General features: G+C 40.2%; 1 protein-coding gene across 1 annotated transcript in view; it reads left to right on the plus strand.

The window, feature by feature from the left end:
• The window catches only part of CDH2 (cadherin 2), a 209126-nt gene that overhangs the window by 166617 nt on the left and 17811 nt on the right, over nt 1-24698 (plus strand). Inside the window, exons 8-14 of the mRNA XM_054510335.2 lie at nt 2650-2787; nt 3459-3644; nt 5930-6183; nt 7140-7282; nt 9474-9707; nt 10009-10242; nt 12241-12380. Of these exons, the coding sequence (XP_054366310.1) occupies nt 2650-2787; nt 3459-3644; nt 5930-6183; nt 7140-7282; nt 9474-9707; nt 10009-10242; nt 12241-12380 (1329 nt within the window). The remainder of the gene's footprint in view (nt 1-2649; nt 2788-3458; nt 3645-5929; nt 6184-7139; nt 7283-9473; nt 9708-10008; nt 10243-12240; nt 12381-24698) is intronic.

The raw sequence follows: 24698 nt of genomic DNA on the forward strand, positions 1-24698 counted from the left end.
GGGGGGGGGGGCAAAATTACCTCCATTGAGAAGCACCGTTCTAGCCTGAGGGAAATACCAGAGGCAGTGGTGTAGGGTCACAATAGGCATTTGAAAGTAGATACAAAAAGCTCAAGGTGTAGGGTAAGTGGATGAAAGGTGATACATTGCTTTGATAAGTAAGATGGATGAGTCACAGGGAAGGATTGATAGCAAATACATGAGTTGAGATTTTACCCACCTAGAAGAGGAAATAAGGAAACGTTTTTAAGCAAAGTCCCCTTGACCAGATATGGGATTGACGGTGGGAAGTCAAATTCTTATGGAATCTGAATGTCAGTCATTCAGAACCAGATGCCCAGGGACTAAATTAGGCAAGAAGCCCTAAATAGTTTGGTTGTCTAAAACAGGCTGTCATGTCTTCCTTACTAAATGTAAGAACATTTTACCAACCAAGCATTTGAAAATGGAGATTATATTATTTACCAAGTCGGATTTATTTTTTTATTTGGAGAGACATTGTATTTTAGAAATAACAATGTTCTTTTGTAGCTTAAAGATTCTAAGACTAACTTGAAGTAGTAGGAAATGTCATGTATTAGCTACTGATCCCAATATTTCAGCTCAGTGGAAAATTATATATATTATGCTTATATAATTTTAAAGTAGACATTATAATTTAAAGAGCAGACATTAACAAAGAACCATATTTCCATACAATATCTGTGTGGGTTTTTTATCTTCTTTAACAACAACAATAAGAAAAACTTCTTCCTTTTTTTGAAAATGTTCATCTGCTTCTGCAAATAACTAACAGAATTGCTTTCAAAGTCGTAACAAATTTTTATTTTCATGATTTTCAGCTAGGAAGTTGAACTGAGTGCCCTACAAAATTCTCTCACTAACCATGAGAACATTAAGCTGAAATGACACTTGATTGGGAAAGGAAATCATTGAGAAATATTTTAGCCTACGTAAGCATGCTGGTGAGGTGTTATGGGTTAAGAAAAAATTTACAGGGCTCAACTAGCACTATTCCGTTGTTTCTTTCTTTTTTTTTTTTTTTATAATTCAAGTAAGTGGTATTTTCTTTTTTAGGAAGACAAATAAATAACTGCTAGAGTTTGGCATTTGGGTGGACAGAGACTTCAAATCAGATGTGTGGGGTTTGGCTTTTTCTCCTACCCATTTCTTCTTCCTTGCCCTTCCCACTAACAAACTAAATCAAAAGCTACAATTTGTGTCTGTTCCAGCCAGCTCCAGAAATCCCTTAAGAATGGCCATTCATAATGTTAGCTATATTTAGAATCAGGGAAAACTGTGCTTTGCAGTGACAGTTTATTTTTGTATGAAGAAGTGTTTTGTTGTTCAGAATGTTTTAACATTTATGAAAAAGATCTATATTTTTATATGTGCCAGTTTCCACAGAGATTTCAAATGACTTTAGAAAATCATTTTGGTTAGCATAATATAAAGTGTATTTATCAGCTAGTGCTATAGACTTCTCAGACAGTCTGTAGATATTCTCTTAGATACAGTGCAGCTTAATTTGGCTCCCTCTTTTAAAAACTCAATTCAGATGGGGCTCCTGGGTGGTCCTTCACCATTTTGGTGAAGGTTTTGGCTCAGGTCATGATCTCAGGGTCATGAGATCGAGCCCTGCATCAGGCTCAGGTCATGATCTCAGGGTCACGAGATCGAGCCCCGCATCAGGGGCTGAGCTCAGCTCAGAGCCTGCTTGAGATTCTCTCCCTCTTCCTCTCCCTCCTCCCTGCCTCTCTCCCTGCTCTCTCTCTCTCCTTCTCAAATTAATAAATAAATAAATACAGGCATACATAAAATATTTTAAAATTTTTCAGTTTGGAATTTAAAAGCAGTGATACCTATTTGGTAATAGCGATCTACGTGCAGATGTATCTATGTCCCTCCTAGGTATGTGGGCGCAATGAGTGTTAGGTCAAAATGGCAATCCGTTGAGTATGCAACAATTAAGTACCACTGTGTTCCTTAGTTACAACTAAAGACATAAACATAAACCCTCTAATTAGGTTTTAACTTCACTTAAGAACATATCTCTCCTACATAGTTGTGAATAGTATGTACTAATGGAAAGTAGGAGAAAATACTCTATCAACCTTGTTATAATAGAACTTATATGAGAATATATTAAAAGAAAGCATACTCTGTAAAATGAAATATGTGAAAACGTATATATATGTGTATATATGCGTATATATATATGTATACATATATATATACTCTACCAAGATTTTTCATTGTCTTTAGTATTCTAAACTGGGTAGAAACTAACATATGAGAAAGTAAACACAAGCCAAATGACTTGAATGCTTGATCACAATGTTGTGAAGTTCAGAAGAAAGGGGAAGGTTGAGACCAGATGGAAGTTTCTGCTTCTCTGTGAATTTCACACATCTACAATGCGATCTTTTCCACAAGTAGAGGTGAAAATACACGTCACCTCTCTAGACAAGAACCAGACCTGTGCTTCTCAAGTTAAAAGTCGGCTCCACTTGGGAAATTTCAAGCAATGTTAATCAGAATGAATGATGCTGTGCTTTCTGTGTGTAATAAAGAGCTATTTACAGAACAACTGCTGTGTCTACTTGAGGAATTAGTTTCATCTAAGGTGTTATCTTTTTGTCTTTCTAGAAAGTGCAGCAGTATACATTAATAATTCAAGCTACAGACATGGAAGGCAATCCCACATATGGTCTTTCAAACACAGCTACTGCTGTCATCACGGTGACAGATGTCAATGACAATCCTCCAGAGTTTACTGCCATGACGGTAAGTACAGACTGTCACTCACAAAACTTAGGTCTGTGGTCCGTTACTGAGGAGTTTTGTCATGAATAATAAATGCATTAAATAGAGGTAGACCTTGCTTACCCTCGTTGTAGATTGGCTACGCTCTCAGACGTTTTCTGTCACCAGGACTTTTAAATGAGGCACCTGAGTAATTTGTTTTCTCCTAGTCTCCCAGGTCCACTGATGAAGTTGTTAAAATATGCCACGTGGAAGAAATGGCCTAAAAATACTTGGTGCTGTTATAACAGAATATTTATAAGTATTTTCAGGTGCATGAAATTGAACGGATATTACATGACTGATTTATGCAACTTTGTCGAGAATATAAATATTATTTCTTGAGGAAATTATTTCCCTCAGACAAGTCCTTTTCTCCAACCCTGCATTAATCACCCAGATACTCACAAATGGACACTAATTTTAATATTAATGAAACTGTAACATCATTTGGAAGAAATTTTGACTGCTGAGAAAAGCGATAGTATTTTTAAAGTGAAACATAAATGCTGTGATTACCTGCATTACCGATTTCCTCATTTAGTGTGTGTAATAAAGATTCAATGGGGCAGTAAAATCAGGGCAGTGTGGTCATCAAGACACTCTGTCTTTCACCAGGTCACTCCTCTGACCGAGGTTTGTTTTTTTTGTAGTTCTATGGTGAAGTCCCTGAAAACAGGGTAGATGTCATAGTAGCGAATCTAACTGTGACCGATAAGGATCAGCCCCACACGCCAGCCTGGAATGCCGCGTACAGGATCAGCGGCGGGGATCCTACGGGGCGCTTTGCCATTCAGACAGACCCGAACAGCAATGACGGCCTCGTCACTGTAGTCAAGGTAAGTGCCACTTGGGCCGCTGATCTCTCTGACAGGCACCCTGCATTGACCAGTCCATGCTCCCTCACCCATAGTTTCCTTTTGTATCTTAGGGTTTTGTCTTGTTTTTTTTCTTTCAGACACCTTTAAATCTAGAATTAATATATTTTGGGGAGTCACATTTGTTTTTTGGTTTTTTGTTTAGTTTATGTTGAGGCTACGTTGGGGCCAACATAAATGTTCTCACATTGTCTCTGGAATACGACTGGGTTTCAGTCATTTTGGACAATTTTAACGTTCTGAAGACAGGACTGCCCTCCACAGTGTTGACTGTCCGTGTAGTTAGATGTGTTCGTGAGATGGCACACCCTGAAGTATTGATCGCCAATTGATAGCTATTAGGAAGGATGCCCCACACCTGTTATTCTCAAGGTGACTTTTGAGTATTGACTCAGAGAACAAACCAGAAAATATCACAAAAGTAAAAGGGGATGAGTAGGGACAAAGAGGGCCTACATTCTGAAAATGTTATGAATTTATATTCCTGTTTTTAAATGCTATATTCAAGACAATGTTTTAATTGTCAAAAATCGAACAAACCAAACACTGAGCACTAGAAGCAAGGGCATGTTAACTTCACGGATAATAAATATGTAGCTATAATGTAAAAGTTCCTTAAAGTGAGCATCTCTTCCTTCGAGCCCCCAGTGAAGAGATGTGTTTCCTTGCCTCACATCCCAACAGTTGATTTGTAAGTGAACCCAAATGTGGATCTTGCCTAGGAGGGTGCTCTGAGGGGTCCGTTGCCTAGAATTTCATATGCGTGTGAGTAAAATGGGAATTTCCCCTGGGAGGAAGTGGGCGTTGGAAATTTCTCTGCATAGGGAAGAACATAGCGATCAGGAAGCACACCCCAGACCCAGACCATTTGTGTTCAAATCCCAGCCCTGCTTTTGGGAGTGGTGTGAGCACGGCAAGTTGTGGAACCTCTCTGAGCCTCAGGGTCCTCATGCGGAAAGTAGGGAGGATTACAGTATCGAAGTCATAGCATCGTTCTGAGGGATACACTTAATACGCATTTAAGGACAGACTTGCGCATACCACGTAGCATAAATAAATATTATGTCCTGGACTTTTCATGTAGCTAATGAAATCACTCAAAGAATTCTACTTTCTGGCTTCTATACTGTCTTGTTTAGAATAGTTGAGAAAGGGAAGTTGAATTGGAGATTTTAGAGTGAGAGAAAAAGAAACTCTGTGTTTGAAGGTTTTGAGGAGGTGGTCTAGGGTAGGAAACTAATAATGGGGCTTTCTCATTAGCTTCACTCTTAATCCTTCCTAGACCATCTAGGAGGGCATGAGAGCTTGTCAAGCTCTTTTGTTTTTTTCAAATTCTTATGGCACAGTAGTGTTTATCTGCACCCCCACTGGAAGGTGATCAGGGGAAATCAAGAGTGGAAATGAAAGTCCAGTCTGATCACTTGACTCCTGGTAACTCTTCTGTTGACAGTAGGATTCAGTGGAAATTTGGAAGTTAATATTTACATTGTGGGTTATTTGTGCATTGCCTCTATCTAAAGTGTTGTTCTTAGATTAGGGGTTCTCACAGACCAGTAGAATACCTAAAATTCTTTTGGGGAGACAGCCAGAGTTTTGGTTTGCTAAGTAAGGGAAAAGCAAAAACAAGAAAAAGCCTACAAACACTATTATTTTTCATAAGTGTGTGTACATGTCTGTACTTTAAAATGTGTTTCAAATTATGAATGTTATTTTTAAATAGAATTTAAATTTAAAATTTAAATAGAATTAAGTTTTTGTTTTATGAAAAAATTGGATTTTATAGTTTGGGGGCTTTGGTTTCTTGGGGTTTTTTTGCACTTCATCACAGATATAAAAGGTCTCCTGGATGAGGAGTGGTCTTGATACCAACGTTTGAGATTATAATCTAGACATTCGGGTTCTCACTTGACCTCAGACTATTTAGTATTTTTGGTTAACGATGCTGTTCTTAAGAATAATCCAGTTTTTAGATGTAGCTGATGCAATCAGTGCAATAGTAATACACATTATTTTGTTAACATAAATCAATAAAGTACCTGAGATTTACAGACATCTTAGACAAACAGGCTCAATTGTGATAAATATTTCAATCATTGGCCATGCTAATGCATGTTTTCCAGACATTTGAGAGGAACCTATGGTGCAGAGAATGAAAAATTAATGTTTTGGAAATGGAGTTGAAAACTGTAGAATACAAATATTCTTATTTCCTGCAAAAATATGGTTTCTTTTTTTTTTTTCCCCAGCCAATTGACTTTGAAACAAACAGGATGTTTGTCCTCACTGTCGCTGCTGAAAATCAAGTGCCATTAGCCAAGGGTATCCAGCACCCACCTCAGTCAACTGCAACTGTGTCTGTCACAGTCATTGATGTGAATGAAAACCCTTATTTTGCCCCAAATCCCAAGATCATTCGCCAAGAAGAAGGCCTTCATGCTGGAACCATGTTAACAACATTCACTGCTCAGGACCCAGATCGATACATGCAGCAAAATATTAGGTATCAAATGCCACTCGTGGCATTTTTTCAAAATTCACTTCATGTTCTGTGTTGTGCACAAAATTTATCTACCTTTTGAATGAGAAATTTGAACTGGAACCAAAACGACTCATTACAAAATTATTTTTAATTCCTTGATGAAGCTTCCTGTCAGGAAATAAATCAATGAGTATATCAGATAGGAAATAGAAGAATGGCTCTACTCATGTATTATTTGAGGAAAAAAATGTTCCCTGCCTCTTTTTTCTCTGCCCCCTTTTATCTTTTTATATTTCATAATAATTTAGCCAGTGCTTTTATATCAAATGTTGCAAAAAGTTTTCACTGAGAGTAAATAGGGCTCGGGAGCTGTAACATTCATCTCTTCTCCACACATCAGGAAAAAAGGAAAACTCATGCCAAAAACAAGATATAAGAGCTAATTATTTTTGCCTCTTACCTGTGCAGTAGTTATAGGACTTATAAAACATATCTGTAAAGATTTCCAACCTCAGCAAAATCTAATTTATCCTTCCTGATGAGGGAGTAGATTGTTGGCAGAGCATACCCCACATGACTATTATCCATTGCTGGTGATGATAATTTTTTAAATTAGCTCATATTTAATTTAACTTCTTTCAGAATTGCTGCTAACAGATAAATGCATATCTATTGCATTTCTCTATACGTTGATATCAAGATAGATAAATAGCTAACTAATAGGCATATTGAACTCCTACAACTTTTTACCTTTCAAAACAGGAAATTTTTTCCAATCTTTATTGGTTATCTGAGCTTGAAAAACTTAGCCTCCACCCAGAATAAAAAGGAGTTTAAGCTGATAAACCGACTGATACATAGAAATCTACTTTATATAGACTCAGTGGCATTTTCTTTGAAGACTGTAGTTCTGTGTAGTGTAGTTATTTTTTAAGTATATCGAAAAATTTAAATTTACTAATGCTTTCATTTTGTAGATACACAAAATTGTCTGATCCTGCCAATTGGCTAAAAATAGATCCCGTGAACGGGCAAATAACAACAATCGCTGTTTTGGACAGAGAATCACCAAACGTGAAAAACAATATATATAATGCTACTTTCCTTGCTTCTGACAATGGTACGTAATTAAATATGGTCACTGTATTACCGTGTATGTTGTTAAAGAGAGTAGAGCCTCATCACGAATGCATCATCGAGAAACAAGGTTTTCTCCCAAACTCAATTGTTTAGAAAACTGACCTTTATTAAGCTGAGGCCCCTATGTCTATTTTCTATTTCTGCTGGGTGTTCTCACATGTTCCCTATCCTCTATAATGTTCGCAATGTCCACATGCCCTCAGTGTCAAACTCAGATTGTGATGACAAACCTCTGCAGACTTCTGCCCTGAGACACATTGACTGCGCCTTACTGCGAGTCTAGCCTCGTGCCTCAGTGGCCTTGAGGCGATCTTTTTATATTTCTTACGGTCAGTCTATTTACTGACATCAGTTGGTCTGTCTCTAGCATTTTTTTCTCTTTGTAATTCTCCACCTCTAGTCCGCCATGGATAGGAGACTCTTAATTGCATGTGTAAAGTGAGATAAGTGAATACACAAGCTTTTGTGTGTTAGTTTTGGAACATACAGTCTAGGCCCTTTTTTTTCCTTTCTGGGTGTCTGCTGGATTCTAAATGATTGAGATTAATAAATAGCCGTCTTTTTTTCTTTCTTTCTTTTTTTCTTTCTTTAGTTATATAAGACAAAAATGACTTACGTAAACCTGGTGATGGATTTATTTTGCTTTGTTACTACTAATGGTGTAATGTATGGTGATTAATATAACAAAATAAAATAAAATAAATAAAATAAAGAACTATAAAATTATATGCATGAATGTTGGTTGTTACAACCAGATTTGTCATTCACCAAGGTGGATTTTTTCTAATTGAAAGAGTGTTTGATAGGATAGAGAAGTGGGTGGTTACATCTGTGTTAGCCGTGATACTTGGCAAATGCACTTAACTTCAAATTGAAGCTGGATATGGAGCACTGGTTCTGCTCCTTAATGATGGGGTGAGCTCTTATACTCTTTGTGCCTTCGTTTCATTATTGATAAGTTGTTTTTGCGGCTTGCCTATTCTATAAAGTTTTTATGAAAGTCAAATATTACATGTGATAATGAGTGTGAAAGTTCTTCAAACTATGGACTATCACTGGGCTCTTGGTGCTATATTCATTATTAGAATATTGTTCACAGCCACCTCACCCCCCGACTTTTATTCCCCTTGCTCTCAGAACTGTCTGTGTCCTTAAGACAGGTCCAGAGAGATTTCTCCTTGTCTCCTCCTCAGGACTGTATGTGGGCACATTCCTAACTGCATGTTCTTGAGCAGGTCACTTAAACTTCTGGGTCTCAGATTTATTATTTTAACATTTTTTATGTTTCTATTCTATACTATTTATATATAATGTTTATTATGTAATTAAACTAAATAAAATAATTATGTCATTATATATAATAGTACTAAAAATACATATAATATGGAAGAGGCCAAATTACCAGACTAAATTATCACAAAACGTAGTAGAGACAGTTTTTAGGGTGGAATGAGAATGGGTTTGGGGTCAGGCAGACCTATCTTGAGTAGCAACCCCACCGCTTACAAGAGCGTGTGACCATGAGCAGCGTACAGAGCCTGAGGTGCCTCATCTGTTTAAGTCGACTTCGTAAGATTACCAATGAAATTATGTATTTAGAGCAACCTAATTCTTGGACAAGCAGGTAGTTGGTTGATCAGTAAATCCTATTTCTCTTCTCCATGGCATTCCTTCCCAAGATGAGGTCTGTGGGTCTGTGTTATCTGTCTGTAGACGGGTTGAATATTTCACAGCTGTTTTTGAGCCTTAAAAGCATTCTCATGCTCTTTCATGCGTCTTGGTTCTCCATCAAAAGAGGAGGGTGCACAAGGCCATGAGCCCCATGTTCTGCTTCTCTTGTATTCCCCACAGTGGCTAGAGGAGCGTGGTATGCACAAGGCCCAGAGTAATCGACAGCAAGGGCAGGGCAGGTGCAGAATCGCACTCTGCAGGGACATGCATTGTCCCAGCGCTCAGCTAGGCACACCAAAGGTGGCAGCTCAGGGTCATCCTAGAAAGGAAGCAAAAAGTGGCCTTGTTGGAGTAACAGTCTGCCAGATGCTGTGGCGACTAGATATTTCCAAGGTTATGCAATGATGAGGGCAAGCAGGTTAGTTTTGAGCATTCCACCGTCATTGAGACTCATGGGAAAGAACTGTTCAGCATCGGTTTGTGATTTTTCTCCTTTTAAGGAATCCCCCCTATGAGTGGAACGGGAACACTGCAGATCTATTTACTTGATATTAATGACAACGCCCCTCAAGTGTTACCTCAAGAGGCAGAGACTTGCGAAACTCCAGACCCCAATTCAATTAACATCACAGCACTTGATTATGACATCGATCCAAATGCTGGACCATTTGCTTTTGATCTTCCTTTGTCTCCAGCGACTATTAAGAGAAATTGGACCATCACTCGGCTTAATGGTAAGAACAGGTTAATTATTTGACTAAATGTGCAGTTGAGAGGTTTTGAAGCCTGATATGAAAAGTTAATTTTGGGTGCTTTATAATCTTCTCATTAAATATATTTTAAAAGCTACTTAAGGTTAAATAAGATACTAAAAACTTTTACAGCCAAAAAAAAAAAAAAAAAATCTTCACAGTGCAGCGTAGTGGTATTGCTTGATATATGCTCTTAAGCAGTGAATGCGTTCTGGAAAAGGCTGCGTGTTTCGTATCGTATGATGTATTAACTGTCCACTGTACTTTTTCCTTTTTTGTGTAGGTGATTTTGCTCAGCTTAATTTGAAGATAAAATTTCTTGAAGCTGGGATTTATGAAGTTCCGATCATAATCACAGATTCGGGTAATCCCCCCAAATCAAATATGTCCATCCTTCGTGTGAAGGTTTGCCAGTGCGACTCCAACGGGGACTGCACGGATGTGGATCGAATTGTGGGCGCAGGGCTGGGCACAGGCGCCATTATTGCCATCCTCCTGTGCATCATCATCCTGCTCAGTAAGTACTGGCATGATCTCTCGGAGTTCCGTTCTTCTCCCTCCTCAGACGTTTTGCGAAGTAACTTCTTGCTCTTGCCTTTTAATATAACCTTAACGACTCTCTTCTTGGACCTCTGAACGCGTTCTGGCCAATCCGGTATGGGACGGTCAGGTCCCCTGCAGAGTGAGAAAATCCCTGAGCACTGTTTCAAGCACTTACGTGCTTGCAGCAAACCCAGCCAGCACACCTCGCCCGCGACCCGTTGCAACCGTTTTCTGATGCTGATGGCTGGGAGAGCTGGAGCAAACTCTCTCCACGGAAAAATGTTAGACGCTCCTCAGTGCGAGCGCTTAGCTTATGATTTGAGTATGAATTTATGGCACTCAGTTGATGATTTAGGAAAATAAGTATATTGCCTTCCTTAGCTCGTATAAAGCACCGTCAGCAGCTAACTGCAGTCATGCAGGGATCAAGGTATTTGTTACTGAAGGGCTACGTAAAATAGTGAGAGATTGTCCTTCATACAGCACATTTGATAATAGGAATGATTGCATAGCTCAATCAATTGTCTTTAGAGCAAGTCGAGATTAAGGAATTGCTCCTTTTTCAGATACTTTGCAATCTTTGGTTCAATGGAATGCAAGAAATTAACCACTGGAAAGTCCTGTAGGAGCCACTTCTAAGCATGCAGGTTAAAAGGATAAATTGCCTGGGCCCTGTGTTTCATTGTTAAAGAGCAGCAGGACTTAGTTTATTGTGCGATCATGCAATGCACCAATCACTTTCTTGAAAATGTTGGCCATTTCTTTTATGTTTTCTCCATTTACAAGTGTTCTGGTAATTTAGAATTCTGTCCCTTTATTCTAAGCAATTACTGTAGAAGCCTGGGCATTTTTTTACTTCCTGTGTGGAGACTGCTTTGACTATAATTTGAAACCTTCATGCTATACTAATAAGCCACTTGCTAGATTTAGCCCTGGAACAATGGCAAATGAGATCATGTATCTGGCTTTAAAAGGAGGATATTTACTTTTATGGCCAATAATAAAAATGTGCTCAAATAGGAGTCATTAAATCTCTTGCTTCAGGTTGTAAACTGATATCCTCAGATTTGAGAGAGAATGCGCTCCTAGATGTGCACTTAGGGATATGTTTCAATTTGAACTAAAACGTGGCATATATATGCCAACCTTATCAAGAAAGACTTCGATATGATGGATTATGGGCATGAAGGAGTGACTGTAGCATTTTGAAGGAAAATGAATTGGTGCTGATTTTAACATCAACCCTCTGGAAAATTCATGGTGCCAGGCCTGGCACAAAAGTGTAAAGCGGAAAGCCTTGTGTTATTTCAGTGCTCAAACAAATCCCGTCAGCTTCTTACCTGAAACGTGCATTTTAATAGGAGAGGGAATGCAGAAGAGCACAGGAGAAAAACACCAGCCTTTGGGAACCCAAAATCCTCAAGACCAATTGCTGATCCAATTCCGATTTACTATTCAAGTCTCAAGTCGTCCTGGCAAGCACCTACCTTCCCTGGGGAGTGCTGTTCCCTCAGATGTGGGGAGGATAGTAACAGCCAACCCACCTCAGTGAAATAGCAGTTGCATAACAACCAACAGTGGACTTACTATTGTTTGTTGGTTTAGAATTTACAAACCATTATATTAGGAGTGTCCTATCCTCCAGCAAGCCAAAGTCAGAGACAGACATGGTTATTGTCCCCACTGGTAAATTATAAAATGGAGGATGGGCATTCAGCCAGTGAGTTCAGAGGGCACCAGGTTCTGGAACCCAGGGTTTCAGGCTCTGTGCCCAGTGCTCCGGCCCCACTCGGTCTTCTCTCTCTTCACGGCAGGCCAGAGAGAGGTAACAGACTGGAAGATGCCTTAGAAGCTCTTGACCCAGATAAGTATGTTATTAATGTGAAAAGCGGTGATTGGAAAGGTCATGTTTTTAAAATTATGACACTGTGGGTTTTTTTGTTTTTTTTTTTTTTTTACTCTTTCTACCTAGTCCTTGTTCTGATGTTTGTGGTATGGATGAAACGCCGGGATAAAGAACGCCAGGCCAAGCAACTTTTAATTGATCCAGAAGATGATGTAAGAGATAATATTTTAAAATACGATGAAGAAGGTGGAGGAGAAGAAGACCAGGTGAGCTATATTTTAAACCTTTAAGATGAAATTTTGTGATCACATAATTCAAGGTGCAGGACAAATGTTAATACACGCAGTAAGTAAGGAAATGGTCTCGAGTTTCCTGTGTTTGTCACATTATCAAATACTCGGGGGGGAATTCTTCCCTAGGTGTACTGCATGTTTCTTGATTTTTTTTTCAAGGTGCCAAATGTCATTGCATTTATTTTGTAAGAAAATCATTAACATTATTTCAAGGAGCTAGGATTTAAACCCAGTTCCAATTATAATAATGCTAATAAAAATATTTTTCTTTATAGTTTTTCTTCATTGGATATCTAAAGTATAAGTAAAATTAGTGTCCACAACTGGATTTATATATACAGGAAAAGCACTAGATAACTTATTCTACAAACATTTACCAAGCAAGTTCAATATTCCACACACTATTTTGATCACTGAAGATACGGAAGTGGGCAGAGCCAACAAATATTTGCCCTCAAGAGTCTTCAATTCTTGAGAAGTATTTGAAATTAGATACAGTATCTAGTTCATCTTTGTATCCGTAGAGTCTTTCATGATGCCTGGCTCATACATGTTGAAGTTCCCATCGGGCTATAAAATCACGTGAGCTTCTGTATCACTGTGTACATGAGGAACTGCATATGTGTTCAAGGATGAGGGTGACCAGTATGTGGAATACTTTTATGTGCTCAAAAGCAAATTTTAGATATCATAGCTCACGTCTGTACCACATACCAGACATTCTGCTGAGTGCAATAAATGCTGGTATTCTTAAATCTTTGAAACCTGTGATACTCTACTATGAGCACCTCCCCTTTTGTGATAGAAAACAGAGCTGCAGATGACTGGATTCTCATAAAGAAGTAGGAAGTGATGGACACAGTTTGAGTCTAGGTCTGTCTGATGTCATAGCCTAAACTAACTACTCTGATATAGTACCTCTTGTAATTACCTGGAAGATACTAATGTAATCTACAAAAAGTCACCATGACAGGTGACTATATTTTAGATACTTTGATAATTATGTTATTTCCACTTACAAATGCAAACTTTGGGGAGGGCAGTAGTCAAAAAGCACCCCAGAATTCTTGGGTCTTGGAACATTATCGGTAAATTCAAATGTACTCTGTCTTAAGGATATATGTAGACGATTAGTGATAAGATTGTTAACTTGAATAAAAGCAAATTTTCATGAACATATTTTCTCTGTCCCCTCTGTATTCGAGGAAATAATATATCACTTTTGGGGTGGTTTTTTCTTTTCCTTTTTTTAAGATTTTATTTATTTATTTATGTATTTATTTAGAGAGAAAGAGAGCACAAGAGTGCAAGTGGGGGGAGGGACAGAGAGAGAGGGAGAGAGGGAGCATCTCAGATAGACTCCAAGCTGAATGCAATATGGGACTCGATCTCATGACCCTAAGAACAGACCTGAACTTAAACCAAGAGCCGGATGCCCAACCAGGTGCACCACCCAGGTGCCCCTATATCACTTTCTGTTTTACAAAGCACATTCACATCCACTTGGGTTTAATCTTTATGGCAGGGACGCCTGGGTGGCTCAGTCGTGAAGCGTCTGCCTTCGGCTCAGGTCATGATCCCAGGGTCCTGGGATCCAGCCCCACGTTGGGCTCCCTGCTCAGCGGGAAGCCTGCTTCTCCCTCTCCCACTCCCCCTGCTTGTGTTCCTTCTCTCGCTGTCTCTCTCTCTCTGTCAAATAAATAAATAAAATCTTAAAAAAAAAAATCATTGTGGCAACCCATTAGAGTTCTCCATGTTCCATTTGTAGCAAGTTGTGTGATGAGTTCTCAGAGTTTGTAACTGGCGGAGCCAGAACTGAGGTCCACCTTTTCTGTTTCCAGATTCCATGCTTGGTTAACAGTACCTCAACTCTCGCATTTAGGAGATGCTTGTAAAATATGTCGAAAACTTGACTCATGTGTAAAGCTGCTTTGAATACTGACTAATTAAAGTGGCGCTATAAATATGCCCCAGGGTTTCTTGCTTATAAATGTCTTTGGATATTAAAATTCATGTTTGGCTTAATCCATAATTAATCTCTCCTTTCACTTTCCTGAGCTATGTTCAGGATCAGCAAATGTATATTGATCACATTATCTCATAAATCTTCTACTTTCAGTATTTTATTTTTCATGTCATTGTGCATAATTTTCTAGGCATAAATCTAAACCCAACTCCATGAAGCTTCAGTATAAATAGTAATAACTGGAAGGCTACCCGTCATAACTGGGTGCTGCATAGAATTGGAGGCCCAGAGGCAAGAACCAAGATCGTTCTCAACATCTTGGGCACTCAGTGTTACCTGATTTGCCTCTTTCTCCCTCTTCCCCACCAATCCCTTTGAGGGAAAGCACTGAATGAGGTTTTATTGTTGTAGTTATTTTAGGAAAGACTGACTTCCTTTATTGACTTTATCCACTTAGATTGATTCTTGAGATCCAATAAGTCAAACTTACCTATTGCAAGATTTATTAAAATCATCCTCATAAATATTCAGCTTCTTCTTTTACTGACCTCTGAGGTTTCTTTTGCCCCCAGATAAGCTCTTAGGCACAAATGTTTTGTTTTCTACCCACTTCCCCAATAGTTGAAAGGTTTTGCTGTAACTTTCTCTATATTGTCCTCTGTGTCTAATTTCTTTATTTAGTACTAGTTTTCCTATGGTATCTTTTGGTAGTTAGCGTCTTGGTTCTTTGATGCCATGTTCATCTAGATCAAAAGCCTCTGTCCATCTTGGATTCTCTGTCATGATTTCCTTTTGCAGTTCTCATTATAGGAAATTGTAAAAAAGTTGGGGTGCCTAGGTGGCTCAGTCAGTTGGGCATCCGACTCTTGATTTTGGTTCAGCTGATGATCTCAGGGTCTTGAGATCAAGCCCCATGTCAGGCTCCGAGTTCAGCAGGGAGTCTGCTTGAGATTCTTTCTCTCTCCTGCTCCCTTTGCCCCGCCCTCACCACATGTGCTTTCACTCTCTCTCAAATAAATACATAAATCTTTTTAAAAATTGAAAAGAAAATTGTGACAAAATTAAATAATGGGCTTTTTATTCACTCTGACTTACCTCATAATAGCAGAATACAATATGCAGTGTGGGAATGCTACCTTTGTCTGTACCTAAAGTAGGTTCATGAAATCCCTTTGCATATCTCCATCACCAAGGCCACTGCCTTAACTTAGATCAGAATCATTACTGTCCTAATGAGTGTCCTGTCTCTGGCTTCACACCCGCACCAGCTCTTTGAAAATTATTAAATCCAGACTTCCTCCTTAGCATGACAGGTCTTTGGCCTTTTGGTGCACTCCCGTAGGGAGGAGGTAGAGGGTTGTGGGAAAGAGTTGATGGTGGGTATGCACTCCCTCAAGATGCAAATCTATCAGGCTTGTCCACACGTGGCCACTAAAGTTTCCTTGCAAGTCTAGGTGACTTGTCCTCATGCTCTCTCTGCCTTTTCTTGGGTCAAGATGTAGTTTCTAAAAATATTTTCTTTATTGGCTGTAGTGTTCCCTTTTTTATTGAAGTATAGTTGACATACAACGTTACATTAGTTTCGGGTGTACAACATAATGATTCAACAAGCCTTTATGTTATACTACGCTCATCACAAGTGTAGTTACCATCTGCCAGCATACAACACTATTACAGTATCATTGACTATATTCCCTGTGCTGTGCCTTTTATTCCCATGACTTATTCATTCCGTGACTGGAGGCCTGGACCTCCTTAATGACAGATGCCTTTCTTCTTCCACTCTCTCCTCCTCCAGAGATAAAAGCAGCTATGGGTCTTATTTCTCTTAGAGCTTGTTAGCTTCTTTATTTTTATTCAGTTAGCCTCGTTATGTTCTCAGTTATGGCTTCAAAATTTTGGTAACTTATCTGGCTTGTTCTTTGCATTAGAGTGTGAATAACAGTCTCATGACCTTCTACATCCCAACCAGAAGCGGAAGGCTTCCTACAAGGTTTAAGAGTGTAACCACCATGCATATCAACAAGAGCATTTCCAGCACCCTGGGAGCCTTCCTTGAATCCCCTGCCGGGAAGTATGCCCTCTGCCAAAAAGTAACTAGTATTTTTTATTTCTATCAACGTAGAACAGCATTAACCGGGTTTTGGATTTCATTATGTAAATGGATATCATACAGTAGGTACTTTTTGTGTCTGGCTTCCTTTACTCAGACTTACATCTGTAAGATTAATCCATGCTATATACAGAAGTAGTGCATTTTTATAGTTGCTGAAAAGTATTCTGTTGTAGGAATTAGCCACATTTTATTCATCCATTCTACTATGCTTGGACCGAGTTCATGCAGTTGCATTATTATGAATAAAACTGCTATGAACATTCTTGTATGTGTGTGTGTGTGTGTGTTGGAGCATTTCTGTTGGTGTGTGCATAGGGATTGAATTTCTGTGTCCGTTTTCCAAAGTAATTGTACGGTTGACCCCTCCCCTCATCGTAGCTGGGCATCAGAATTCCAGTAGCCCTGCATCCTCACTAGCACTTGGCTTTTTCCAGTCTTTGAATTTCAGCCACTCTGATGGTATGTATCTCAGTATGATTTAATCAGGATGTTCCTACTGACTCGTTTACCATTTTGATATCTTTGCGAGGTTTCTGTTCGGCCTTTTTGTCCACATTTCTACTTGGGCTGTCTGCCTTTATCTGATTGATTTGTAGGAGGTCTTTCTATATTATGGATATCATTTCTTTGTCATAAACATATGGTCAGTATCTTCCCCCATCCCATAGCTTGCTTTTTTATTCTCTTCATGGTGTCTTATGATGAGCAAAAGTGTTTAATTTTAGTGAAGCCCAGTATAACAGTTTTATTCCATTAGGGTTAATACATTTATGTCCTATTTAAGAAAACATTGTCGATTCTGAGGTAATGAATTCTCTCCCCCCCACAAAAAAAGAGTCTTCTCAAAGCTTTATTGTTTTACCTATCACATTAAGTCTGTGATCTCTCTCTAATGGATTATTCATTTGTTATAAGATATTTATCAGAGTCCTTTTTTCTTTTCTCCCTTGATGTCCAGCACTGCATACGAAAAAGATAACCCTTCTCCACTGCACTGCAGGGGTCCACTTGTCATGAAGCAGGTGGCTCTGTGTGTGTGCGTCTGCAGACTGGCCTCCTGACCCTGCGCTGTAGCGTTTGTTCTGCTGCCCTGCTCTTGGCCAGTACCACTTGTTGTCACTGCTGTCACTTCACAGTGTCTTCCTATCTGGTGGTATCAGTTCTCCAACTGAATTCATCAAGATTTGCATCAAAGTTTTTGGTGGAATTTCTCATGTATTTTTTTTTTTCCTTAAGAAAAACTAAACCCTTTATATAATACTCTTAATTTCTAAGTAAATTTAATCCAGATATTTTTCCATTTTCTTTTTTTAAGATTTTATTAGAGAGAGAGAGAGAGCACGCGCGGGCGCGCGTGAGTTGGGGGAGGACAGAGGGAGAAGCGGGCTCCCTGCTGAGCAGGGATTCTGACTGGGGGCTAACTCCCAGGACCCCGTGATCATGTCCTGAGCTGAAGGCAGACATTTCACCGACTGAGCCACCCAGGCGCCCCACTTTTCCATTTTCTAAACAAGATCTTGGGTACTGCTTTAAATCTTAAAATTATGGTCAGTTCCTGAGAAGTTCAGCTTTGTGAAATACATTGTTTCTGTTTTCCATAATTTACATGTGACTCCCTGTTAGAAAGTCTATTTCTTTTTTTTTCTTCCTGTTGACATACAATTTTACATTAGTTTCAGGTGTACAACCTAGTGATTGAACAAGTCTGTATGTTAGATTATGCTCACCACCAGCGTAGCTGTCCCCTGTCGCCATAGGACCCTGTGACAAGGCCCCTGGCTATATTCCATACACTGTGCCTTTTATTCCCAGGATTTATTTCTTTGTAGTGTGCATTAAGCCTTTTTTGGCAACAGAATATGAATCATACACTTTTATTAGTTTTAGGGGGAAGATATTATCTCTTTACAAGAGTAGGCTTCAGAAATGGGATTGCTGCCATGTTACATTTTAGACAAGTTTTAGTCGATTTTTATTACACGTAGGTAGTATTTTATGGAGCATGTGTGTTACCTCAAGATGGGGACGGAGACTGTGCCGTACGAGACAGACATGGCTTGTCATAATCAGGCAGTGGTCTGCTTGATGTCTCAGCTGGACAATCCCAAAGAATCACCAACTTTTTCAAAGGATGGGCAGGCCTCAGAGGGTAGTTTAGGCCGTTGGCAAAGCCAGGTAGAGACTGTGGGGACAGGCAAAGGTAGCCGTGCTGGGAAGGCTGGAAGACCCAGCCTTAGGCTGGCTTAGCCAACATTCTTATTTTTCCTGCCAAGAGAAAGTATCCTTCTTATGAAGCTAACTGATTAGAAAGAAAACAAAGCAAAGCAGCCCTTTACAAGGGTAGTCCTTATCTTCCCCGCCATTGATTAGCATCTCTTGCTGTCTTAGTTCTGTGCCAGGATACAGGCTGCTAATTTCTTTAACAGAATAGCTCAGAAGCCTAAGAAAAGAAAAACAACAACACATCTGTATCTTTTGTCTTGTGTATAAGTAGACTTTTGCCAGTGCATGTCAATACTTTGCTGTGGTTTAGACTGTCAGGGCCCTCGATGTTTGAAGTTAGCCTTAGATGCCTTCTGAACAGGAACATCTGTTGGTTGTTGGACAGACACTTTTAGTATAATGTCTGTTCTCTTTTCAGAGGGCGAGGTTCCTTCTTTATCTCCTTCACTGCCGTACCATCAGGTTTTTTGGTGGTTATCAAGTCATGTTTAATCACCCTCATTAGTAAATGTTCATTCGTGCACTTTTGGACAGTGGGGCTTGTTGCAGATACTGTGTAGCTTTTAATGTTCTTTGCAGTGAGCTCCCTCCATATTAGCATCACTAATAAAATCAGGGTAAATATACAATATCGCGGATGGCTCGCTTTTCATGGCACCACCCCTTTAGCCCCAGGATAGGAAACAGAAACTGCCAGCTTCCTGCTTTTTAAAGCTTAGACTTAATTACGATTGCTTTTATATCAAATAAACATTTATGGAGTGTGTATTATGTTTACAACACTCACTGGTGCTCACTTTAAACAACCTCTATCTAAATCACTTACCATTATACAGTTTCATTCTTCATAATAATAGCAAAAGCTATTGTTTGGGGTACCCTATGAATTAGGCACTGTAGTAAGTGCTTTCTATACGTTATTTCATTTGACCCTCCCACAGTACACAGCAGAGACAGAGCACATTGTTAAGAAGTAGTGATGTGGGGATTAAGTCCCTGTCCATCCGAGTCCAAAGAAAGTGGTGTGTCTACAGGATCCTGTCCCTCCTTGGCAAAGCTCAGGTTCAATCAGGCGATTAAAACAGTGCCTTTCCGAATGTCATCTGAATTTATCAGATGTCCCTTCCTTGAAATGGACTCTGGGACATCCAGCAGCTTCCTCGGCTCTTAAAGTCTGACTTGGAAAATTTCCCATTCCGAGTCTGGGGCTGGAGGACTCCTATGGGGGACTCTGGATGTGTGAGAGAGGATGTTGCTGTCCACGTGGGGAGGTTTCCCAGGTGACAGTGAGTGGACACTGGGATCTTTTGGACCATGGCTTCTTCTCCACAGACAAACTCATCTAAGGTTAAAGTTGACGCTGGTCAGAGGGGGTCTTGACAGAAAGGGTGAGTGGCTAATTAAAGGTTCCACGTCAGTGTTGTCTTGCTCACTCTTGGACTCCTGGTCCTTACTCTCCCCGGGGTACCAGGTCTGTCTTCCCACACAGCTGCTGCTGAGTGTATCATCACAATCAGCTAGATTTTTGTCTCTCGGTTTCTTCAGAAGAGGCCCAGCACTGCTTGGGCTCAGGAGATTTCACATTCCAGGACTGAGAGGACTCTTACCTGAATTCCCACATTTGGTTTCTTAAGTTTTGGAGTCTTGCTCTCGAGCTAGAGTTTTTCCTTCGCATCAGAGACGGTTCTGAGCTCTCAGAGGAAGTGCCTGACGTCAACCCTGATGATTTGGGGGGCACGTCTGAAAGCTGGATTCCCTGTCACTTTAAAAGTCATATTTCATCAACTGTGGGTGGGGAAGGAGGTTGTGTCTGGACTTTTTTATTTAGCTTGCAAGGTGTAGAAATTGAAAAAATTCCCGTAAATTTTGGATCTCCGAAGCCTATCCAAAAAGTTGAAAGATCTAGAAACATGGCCGGCATTCGGCCTTGACAGCAAACATCGCAAACCAAATAGAGGCTTCTCTCTTGAAGCAGGGCAGACATGTTCTGATAATTGTTTTTGTTTTCTTCTTTTCATCCCAGGCCAGCTTTATTGACTTATGTTATAAGCCAATCCTTTATAGAAATCTATTTTTGCTGACTCTGATTAAATTATATAATAATTATTAGACATTGGATTAACAAAAAACAGATTTCTACAAGGAGAAGATGCCATAGTGCTCTGAAACCATGGAACAATTTCCTATAGTACTGTTTTTGTTTTTGTTTTTAAAGGAAAAGAGGAAAAGAAAGTGGATTCACCACAAATATATTTAGCCAGATGAATTAGTTAAAATAGGCTAGATGCTGTAACAAACTAAAATTTCTGTGACATAAGCCTGATTGAAATGCATTTCTCACTTACTTCGTGGTCATTGGATTTCAGGTCACGGGAATTAGGGGTGGGGGGGGAAGGTCCACTGTACCCCATGTGGCTTCCAGGGTCACCCCAGCCATACATACCTGCAATCCCTGAATGACCAAAGGGCAGGGAGGATAACTTGTGGGAGATTTTTATGGGGCGTGGCGCATGTGACTTCCATTCTCTGTTCCCTAGGTATCTAATAAGAAGAAGAAATGAGTTCGGTGACCAGCTGGAAGTCTCTGCCCCACCCTGTTAGGTATTTGAGTTTAGAGAATCTTTTTTGAGGTTGTTTGAAAAGAGTTTCCTCCTAGGACTCACCCACAGTAGAGTGCATTGTTTTGTGACCCCTGCAGATATCCCGGAAGGTGGTGGGGGTCACAGGGGATGTACAGGAGGTTCACAGCTCATGAAAATGAGACGCTGTACATAAGGCTCACAAAAACCAAGGAGGGCAGCTTTCCCTAACCTGCAGGATGCTCCCCGTGCTCCCTGGGATCCTAAAGTCTTCTTGATCAGGGACCAGCACTTGCCCATGTAAAAAATCACATGCAATTTCAGGATAAAGGGAGTGATGATAGGAGCTCTTGGTAGTGGCCCAGGATTTCAAAACCCAAAAGATCCAGATGTAATTGCTGTATGAGTGACCATTGCCTTTTTTTTTTTTTAATGAAATTGTTCTCTTATGTGATTTGTGGAAATCAGTATCAGTATTTCTGTAGCTGAGATTCCCGGAATCTTCATGGCACAGGAAGCACGTTCAGTGGAATTTAGGTGCCTGAGAAGGAGTAAGAACCCACAGCTCCTCTGAGCTGGGACTTGGCTTTGAGGACTGGGAACTCTGAGGGTTGGTGATTTAGTTTCTCCTCACATGGCCCCTCCCCTTTGCATGTTCAGCTGCAGTAGGATTGAACGCTTGTACCTCTGACATGTGACTTCACTTTCCTGGCTTTAGTCCATGGTCTTCACCAGCATCTCTGTTTAGCCCCCAAGACTCATCTCAAGACGTCTTCCCTTGGAATCCCAGCTGGATCAAGTGTCTCTGCTCTGTGACCCACAGCATTCCATGTCTGCTTTGTTTTGAGCTTTTGTGTCTAGTCCTGCTCCCGACCTTAAGCTCCGTGAAGGCAGGGATTTCTCCTACTCATTTTTTATTCCTGTACCTAGGACATTTCGCGCCTGAGAGGTGCTCACAGAATGTTCGTGCTTTGGGCCTTCTTCCCAAACCTCTTAGCTTTTATAAGTCTGTCTACAGGGTTAATTGAACTAGTACGCCCAGATAACTTGACTTTCATTGTTTGAAATCCCTGATGTCTTCAGGAAGTGATGATACCGTTATAAATGCTAGCACTCATTACATACTTGTTCAGTGTCAGGCTCTGTGCTGTGCCCTTAGTTTGCATTTCTCTTTTCATCTTCCTAACAACCCTGTGCAATAGATGCTGCTATTAGTCCAGTGTTCAAACCCAGGTCCATGTGGCTTGAGAGGCCAAACTCCTAATGCACTTGCTGGTGGTCATATGATGGATGTCGTATATGGTGTTGCTGATTTGTAGCATGCAGGTGATACTGGTAGGACCAGTGAGGCTGGGCGCTTAGCCAGTTTCTTAGAAGACCACTGGTAATCCAGCTTTAGAACAGGCAGAGAGTAAGACTCAGTTAATTGGGGGCGCCTGGGTGGCTCAGTTGGTTAAGTGACTGCCTTCGGCTCAGGTCATGATCCTGGAGTCCTGGGATCGAGTCCCGCATCGGGCTCCCTGCTTGGCGGGGAGTCTGCTTCTCCCTCTGACCCTCCTCCCTCTCATGCTCTCTGTCTCTCATTCTCTCTGCCTCAAATAAATGGATAAAATCTTTAAAAAAAAAAAAAAAGACTCAGTTAATCGGTTAAACATGGCTTGCAAAATTGAGCATGTTTTGACATTAATAAAGTTAGAATCTGGAGAAGCAATGTGAACAGCCACGTTATTACCAAAAAAAAAAAAAAAAATCCAAGTATACAATCTGGATGACAGGAGCTAAATTTTAAATCCAGCCTGGATGCCTAGACAGAGGGATGGGGTACAGGTATAAGAAAGCCCCTTGAGACCAAAGGAGCCACTTCCCCGAGTCAAGGGATCTTTGCTTGAGCCACGGGGTCTGTCTCCATGCACTTCCTGCCGGTCTCAGGATCCAACCCCGGTGTGGGCAACGAACCCAGGCCCTCTGTCTCAAGCAGAGAATGAAATCATATAATTTAACCATGGTATATTTGATTCTCTGAGATAATTATTTTACAGAATCTTCCTGCTGTGTAAGCAAACTGACATGTTTGAATCTGGACACAACTGTGGAGACCATTCCACAACTGTGGAGATTTTATTGTTGGCTGAAGCATACTCTGTTATGTTCTCAAGTTGTTCGTCCACTTACACCACCTGCAAATACGAGTATATGTTAGTTATTCAAAGACCAATACTGATTTCACAAGAGGAGAGCTTCACCAGGGATTGGATTAGTGCATTGTCATTCCCTTCGTGCAAGCTGTTCCCAAAGCTCTTACCACCAGGTGACACACATCAGTAGGTTACCAGCAGCATATTCTCAACTGGTCAGGGCCCGTTCATTCCCCACAGGGCATGAAGTATTTTTAATGTGCACATGATTTGCACAGGACCTTTATTTGCTATTCTTGTCACTTTGTGTGAAGGAACAAAATATCTTCTGGAATTCATTTTTAATATTCATTCTTCCTGACTAATCATAAGTTTACTGTATTTAGTTTTAGAAGAATAGGAAGTTATCAATATCCCGGTAATAACAGTGATAAAGATTTTGAATGCCAACTATGTGTTAACACTGTGCCAGGGAGAAAAAAAAAAGGTAAGATATTAAGTGGCATTTGCCAGAGGTCTGCCACCTGGCCAGATCCACCAACTGCCTGTTTTTATAAATAAAGTTATCTTGGAACAGAACCATGCACCTTGTCCATTGTTCATGTGTTATCCGTAGCTCTTTTTACAATGTAACAGCAGAGTTGAGACCGTATAACAGAGATTATATGGCCCAAAGATACTAAAATGTTTACTCTCAGGGCCTCACCGGAAAAGCTTTGCTAACTAACCCCCTGAGTGGCTGGAGAATATGGAACCCTCATTAGTGTTTTGTCTGAAGTTTGAACACTCTTAAGGTTAGCACAGGACATTTATGGAACCTGCCCAAGGTCATGCAGTTGGATATGGTGAAGTCGGGATTTGAATCAAGGCATTTTGATTTCAGACTCTATCTTTTGCAGTCGCCATAGTACGCTCCTTTTATATGCATGTTTATCTTCAACAACTTCAACAAAGTTCTCCTTAGGAAATTCCAAAACAATGTGACTTAAAGTGGAGAAGGATTTCTGATGCTCTGTCACCATATTCCCAACCACATCTTCTCATTTCTTGACTCCCTATTTTTAGGTTTCCTCTAAGATAGACTACTAGGTCAGGCTAACATAGGATGACCTTGATCTTGTCTGAATGGTGACATTTGTCTTTTTGTCAGAAGACGTTGGAGCTTGGGGTGGGAACGTGGCCTGAAGATGTATTTAGAAAGTATACTCTGTGTCTCCCGGACAGACGTGCTTGAGCGGGCTAAGAAGTATACGGCCATAACTGAATTGCATG

This window comes from Mirounga angustirostris, unplaced genomic scaffold (genome assembly GCF_029215605.1).
Source record: "Mirounga angustirostris isolate CCGP_5_RB_7025 unplaced genomic scaffold, mMirAng1.0.hap1 SCAF_14, whole genome shotgun sequence".
NCBI classification, from domain to species: domain Eukaryota; kingdom Metazoa; phylum Chordata; class Mammalia; order Carnivora; family Phocidae; genus Mirounga; species Mirounga angustirostris.